The sequence below is a fragment of the Theropithecus gelada genome, chromosome 20, assembly GCF_003255815.1.
Source record: "Theropithecus gelada isolate Dixy chromosome 20, Tgel_1.0, whole genome shotgun sequence".
NCBI classification, from domain to species: domain Eukaryota; kingdom Metazoa; phylum Chordata; class Mammalia; order Primates; family Cercopithecidae; genus Theropithecus; species Theropithecus gelada.
The window spans coordinates 51,081,385-51,087,645 of record NC_037688.1 but is presented as its reverse complement, the minus strand read 5'-3'; the positions used below and the strand labels follow the sequence as shown (position 1 = coordinate 51,087,645).

The 6,261-nt window shown below is 58.4% G+C and overlaps 1 protein-coding gene across 4 annotated transcripts; it reads right to left on the bottom strand.

The window, feature by feature from the left end:
• Nucleotides 1-683: 683 nt before the first annotated feature.
• MSRB1 (methionine sulfoxide reductase B1) lies at nt 684-5,909 on the bottom strand. Of its 4 annotated transcripts, none has more exons than XM_025371121.1 (4): nt 5,693-5,909; nt 3,837-3,985; nt 3,371-3,485; nt 684-1,589 (listed from the first exon to the last, which is right to left on the bottom strand). In XM_025371121.1, exons 1-4 carry the CDS (start codon nt 5,745-5,747, stop codon nt 1,558-1,560), a joined length of 351 nt encoding a protein of 116 aa, XP_025226906.1. In that variant the 5' UTR covers nt 5,748-5,909; the 3' UTR covers nt 684-1,557. The 4 variants fall into 4 exon arrangements, with proteins under 4 accessions (XP_025226906.1, XP_025226908.1, XP_025226907.1 ...); XM_025371123.1 differs by having other exon boundaries at nt 684-1,583; XM_025371122.1 differs by lacking the exon at nt 3,371-3,485.
• Between the last annotated feature and the right edge of the window lie 352 nt (nt 5,910-6,261).

Here is a 6,261-nt window from a genome sequence, read left to right as displayed (position 1 = left end):
GTAGCTGGGACTACAGGCGCCTGCCACCTCGCCCGGCTAGTTTTTTGTATTTCTTAGTAGAGACGGGGTTTCACTGTGTTAGCCAGGATGGTCTCGATCTCCTGACCTCGTGATCCGCCCGTCTCGGCCTCCCAAAGTGCTGGGATTACAGGCTTGAGCCACCGCGCCCGGCCTTTCATGGGTTTTTTTAAGTAGAAACGGGGTTTCCCCATGTTGGCCAGGCTGGTCATAAACCCCTGACCTCAGGTGATCCGCCCGCCTCGGCCTCCCAAAGTGCTAGGATTACAGGCTTGAGACATTGTGCTTGGCTTTTTTAACTATATAAAGGCCTGACACTTATGTCCTGGCATCTCTGATGTTGTTAATAGCTGGGCCGGGACAAGGTGGCTTACATGTGTAATCCCAGCATTTTGGGAGGCCAAGGTGGGAGGATCACTTGAGTCCAGGAGTTCAAGACCAGCCTCAGCAACATAGTGAGACCCCATCTCTACAAAAAATGTAAAAATTATCCAGCGTGGTGGTGCCCACCTGTGGTCACAGCTACTTGGGAGGCTGAGGTGGAAGAATTGCTTGAACCCACGAGGTCAATGCTGCAGTGAGCCATGCAGTCAGTACCACTGCACTCCAGCCCGGATGTCAGAGCAAGACCCCACCCTGTCTCAAAAAAAAAAAAAAAAGACAGTACATCTGAATGTTTCATTTGTTTATTGATTTCCACCTGATTATTACAGAAAGTAATTACTTAAGATGGGGACTGACTTCAGCATCACCCACCCTGCTGTATGGCCAGGCCTCCGAGCATGTACAGTGAGGCACAGTCGCCACACCTTGGGAAGGGCGTCCCTTCGGGTGTGAACTGCAGGCCCCAGCCCTGTGCTGGTTAGTCATGGAGCAACAGCCGCTTTCCTCAGCACAAGTGAGGCAAGCTGCTTCCGCACAGATTGTGAAACAGGGTTTAGGTTTCTTCCCTCGTGGACGAGAGGCCAGGGGTCTGCCCCATCAGCCCGCCTTCCCAGCAGGTCACAGACCATCCCCACGCTGGCTGGCCTGGAAGGGTTTGACCAGAGCAGATCATGCAGTGACCAGGGCCAGGGCGGCTGGCAGGGGCGGCCTCCGTTTCCATTCTGTCTCCTAAGCAGCCTGGGAGACGTGGGCCTAAGCTTCAGTGAGGACGACAGTCTGTCTTGGAATTGGGCCTCACGGGGCAGAGTCCACAGACAGGGCCAGGAAAAGAGGGTGTAACGTCATTCAGAGACCAGCTGTACCCAGGGATCACCTCCTGGAGGCACCTAGAGTGAGGAGGGGGCTAAGTCAGCTGACAGTGTGGCTGTGCAGCCCAGGCCTGTCCCAGCAGAAGGCATGAACCATCAGCAAATGAGGGTCTTTTCCAAGAAACGAGAAGGTCTTGTTCAGAGCTGGGGCCTTGGGAGTATCCTGATGTTTCAGCCACTGTGCCCTGCCTTCCTGTCTCGATGCCCAGGGTTCCAACTCCAAGGTGGAACGGCCAGCATGTGGCTTCGGTGAGGTGGCCATCTGGGGTGGGTGTGGGCTGCCCGCCTAGTGCCCCTGGGAGGCAGAAGTTTCTTTGCCTGAAAGAGAGGAGCGGGGGTAGAAAGCCAGAAGCGGCAGAAAGCCAGCGGGGGCGGAAAGCAAGGAGGGACAGAAAGCAAGTCACTGCAAGGCAGAGCTTCAGACCCCGTTCCCTGCGCTTTCACACTCTGCCCTGGCCTGCAGGCCACAGGGGAGCTGAAAGGACCAGATGCCCAACTCAGGGGAGTCTCTGTACCCCATTTTGTTCTGAGATCCACAGGAGAACCCAGAATCTCTTCTCCTTCCACTCACATGGAGGGCAAATTACAACAAAAGGACGAAAATATCGCAGGTTTACCACGCGCCAGGCCCTGACAGGCTGCTTGCTCAACCCCACAGCACGGTGATGGCCATGAGTGTGTGCTGTTAACAACCCCATTTCAGGCCAGGCACGGTGGCTCAAGCCTGTAATCCCAGCCCCTTGGGAGGCCAAGGCCCAGAGGAGTTCAAGACCAGCCTGGGCAACATAGTGAGACCCCCACCTCTATAAAAAATTTTAAAAATTGGCCGGGTGTGGTAGCTCACGCCTATAATCCCAGCACTTTGGGAGGCTGAGGCAGGCGGATCACCTCAGGTCAGGAGTTCCAGACGAGCCTGGCTAACATGGTGAAACCCCGTCTCTACCAAAAATACAAAAATTAGCCAGGCGTGGTGGTGGGAGCCTGTAATCCCAGCTACTCAAGAGGCTGAGGCAGGAGAATCGCTTGAACCTGGGAGGCGGAGGCTACAGTGAGCTGAGATCGGCCACTGCACTCCAGCCGGGGCGACAGAACGAGACTCTGTCACAAAAAAAAAAAAAAAAAAAAAATTTAAAAATTAACCAGGTGTGAGACGGGCATAGTGGCTCATGCCTATAATCTAATCCCAGCACTTTGGGAGGCCAAGGTGGGCAGATCACCTGATGTCAGTTCAAGACCAGCCTGGCTAACATGGTGAAACCCCGTCTCTACTAAAAATACAAAAATTAGGTCGGGCGCGGTGGCTCAAGCCTGGAATCCCAGCACTTTGGGAGGCCGAGACGGGCGGATCACAAGGTCAGGAGATTGAGACCAACCTGGCTAACACGGTGAAACCCCGTCTCTACTAAAAATACAAAAAATTAGCCGGGCGTGGTAGTGGGCGCCTGTAGTCCCAGCTACTCGGTAGGCTGAGGCAGGAGAATGGCGTGAACCCAGGAGGCGGAGCTTGCCGTGAGCCAAGATCGCGCCACTACACTCCAGCCTGGGCAACAGAGCGAGACTCCGTCTCAAGAAAAAAAAAAAAAAAACTACATCTCAAAAATAGAAAAAAAGAATGAGGATTCATCAAGTTATTATTGTGTGCTAGGCCCAGGTGCACATGACACGCAGCTGTCCTCACTGGCCCTGCTGCCACGGCCACTCTGCAGAGGAGGAGGCAGGCTCTGAGCGGCTGAGAAGCAAGGCCCCAGTCCCAGCCAGTGGGAGACGGCTGCACAGACTGGGGCCTCAGGCTCTGCCTGACCCGCCCCTGACTCTAGCCTCAGGGAAAGGCCAGGCCTCTGAGGAAAACCATTTGCCACGGTCTCACTCCAAAGCCCCTTTTTGGGACAGTCATGATCAACCAAGCGAGGAAGCGGAATACCAGCCTTTGCCCCTGTGCTGCAGCCACCTTTTGGAGGGATCCTGGACAGTTCCCAGGCAGCGTGACTTGGTGGCCCCGCATACCTTGTCATGGTAAGTGGACGGGCACAAACACTGGGCCCCCCAGCCTGGGCTCAAAGGCCAACAGGCCTGGCCCCAGCTGTGTAAAGCAAGCTCACCTTTAGGGACAAACTTCAGCGAGCTGCTGAATATTCAGAATCGGGACTGCCCCGGCTTGGGGCCATCGTTCAGGAACTCGTGGCCCAACCCGTTGCCACACTTGCCACAGGACACCTGGAAAGATCACAAGGCAGCTGCGTGAGCTTCTTGGCCATGAAACAGCCGCAGTGAAGGCCCTTACTGGGGGCCTTCCCACATGCCCATTTCCCAAGCTGACCACCGACATAAGAGGTTGACCTTTGTCCTGCAGCCCGTACAGGAAACCTGTCCTGTTTCCCACATTTGCACCAGAAGGCCAGTCTCTCCCGATAGCCTGGGGTGGCAGCTCCCTGGCGGAGGCCACAGGCCTGGAGCAGACAGCTCTAAGCCCCTGGAGCTGCGGGGCAAGCAGAGGGAGGAAGGTGGGACTGGCTCTCTGCTCTCCCTGGCCGCCCCCATCCCTCCCCCACCCCCGTGGGCCCTCACCTTCAAGGCTTCAGGTCGATTGTGCTCCGGACGCTTGGCCACGCTGTCGGCGTGAATGGTCTCAGTGAATGCCGGCCATGGGGACGAGTGTGCGTACTTCGAGCGGCTGGAGAACAGCTCATAGCCACACTTGGCACACACATAAACGCCTGTGGTGGAAGGAGAGACAAATGTAGAGTCCTCAGCTCCAGCCTTTCGGGGCTCAAGCTCCCAAATCCACAGACCCAGGCAAAGACAGCGCTGTCCCGTTCCGAGGGTGGGCTGTGCTCCTTCCCCATGCACCTGCCATGGGAGGCGCTGTGCTAAGCTCACGTTTAGTAGATGTGCCAGAGACCAGAGGATTCACCTTTCACAATCATCCCCTTGATTCTTCTCATAGCCCCGTGATGGGCCATCTCCTAACATTTCCATTTTTGCTTGCTGATGCAAAGACACCCAGCTACAGCATGTGCAGCGTGAAGGAGCCTGGGCAGTCCCATAAGGACAGGGAGCTCCCCCTTGCTCCCCTAGTTCCCCCAAGGTCATACACGGCAGGGGCCCTGATGTGGCCCCACCACCTGGTCCCTCTCCCTTCTCAAGTGGCCCTCCCTGCTGCCCAACAAGGCCCTAAGCTGGACACCCAGGCACTGCCCTGCTCTCCAGGCAAAAAGAGAACAGTCCCAAAGAAAAGGCCTCCAGGCCACACAGGAGCCCAGGAAGAAAGAGGGCTGGGGATGACAGATTTCAGCCTACCCACAAAGGATCACTTTAGAGTGGAGGGGGTGGGAAAGTTGCAAAACTGATTTGCAGAACTGTTTAAAGGACTGAAAACAGGAACCTCCCGGGGTGCTGAGTCGCCTCTCACCCATCACCTGGGGACAGCCTCCCCTGGAAACTGTAAACTACCCAGCCTTTCCCAGGAACTGGAGAAGAAAGCAAAGAGGAGCCAGTAGCTGCCGTGGAAGTGGAGTTTCTGGCTTGGCAGAGCAGCCTGAGGACAACGGGGATCCACAGCCAGAGAGTCTTGTTGGGGGAGGCTTTGCCGGGATGGTCCTGTGTCACAGTCCACACAGTCCAGCTCCCTACAGGGGAGACACGCAGAAAATCCGCCCAAGGAAGCCCAATGCACTCAGACTTGCCTGTGGATGTGTTTTTTTACCAAATTAGTCCATTGCCAGGCGAGCCCAGCCCAGAAGGGGACTCATCAGGGCAAGTGTGGAGGGCTGATCATGCCCCAAACCACCCCATCCTGTCTGCCTGGTCAAACTTAACTGGTTGTTGGCAGAGGCCTGGTGGCACTCCTGTTTCCCCAGTCTGGAGTCCCTGGGCAGGTGGGGAGGCACCTGGGCCGGCACATTAGGATCTGAAGGGGACATTCTATGCTTGCCGGACTCCTCCCAGAGATCCCGGACTCGGGGAATGGGAAGGGCCACGGTAACACCTGCGGGATAACCCGCGAAGGGGCGCCCTGGCCACAGGCGCTGGCCCTGGACAAGAACTTGGCCTCTCCGAAGCCCCGACCCTAACCCGCATTCCCCCAGCGCCATCACTTTGGAGTGAAGAGGGCAGGGAAGGGGTACCACCCCCACGTATCCCGACCCCTTAGAGTCCCCCCGAAACGGCACGTTCACACTCAAGGCCTGCCTCCTCCAGGACGGTGAGCCCCCAAGCCCCCTCTCCTCGGGTACCCCACTCTCCTCGCCCCCAGACTCCCCGCTCCTCCGCAGTCCTCTTGACCCATGTTCGCTTCTCCCCGGCAGCCACATTCGCCCCCGTTCCCGGCTTGGGAGAGACATCACCCCCGGAGGACGGCGGCGCCCCCTCTAATGCGCGCCCCCCGCCGCGCTGCCCTCCCAGCGAGAGGCCGCAGGACCAACCGGGCTCAAAGTGATTCTGGAAAACCTCGCCCCCGAAGAAGCTGCAGAACGACATGGCGCCGCTGGAACCGCAGCGCACTTGCCGCAGCCAACTGACCCAAGGCTGCCGACCGGACGACCGCCGGGACCCGCGTCCGCCTCCCCGCCCCTCCCGAGGACCAATAGCTCCCCGAAGTGCGAATCCCGGCTTCCGCCTTCGGGAGGCCCCGCCCCTCCTGAGGGCCGGTCCAATCCGATCTTCCCAGCAGGCTCCGCCCGTCGGTGACTCCCAGGGACCACTCCTGGGCCACTTCCCCAAGGCTCCGCCCCCGAGGGTGCTAGTCCAGTCCCGTCTTCCCAGCAGGCCCCGCCCATCAGTAACTTCCAGGGATCCCTCTTGGCCCGCTTTCTGTAGGCCCCGCCCCCCGCTATGGCCGGTCCAATCGCATCTCCCCAGCAGGCCCCGCCCATGGAAACTCTGAGGGACGACCCCTGGGCCGCTTCCCCAAGGCCCCGCCCCTGCCGTCTCGCGCGCCCTGGTGGCTAGGGGTGAATGTGGGGCCTGGCCAGGTGGACGGCGGCGCGCACCC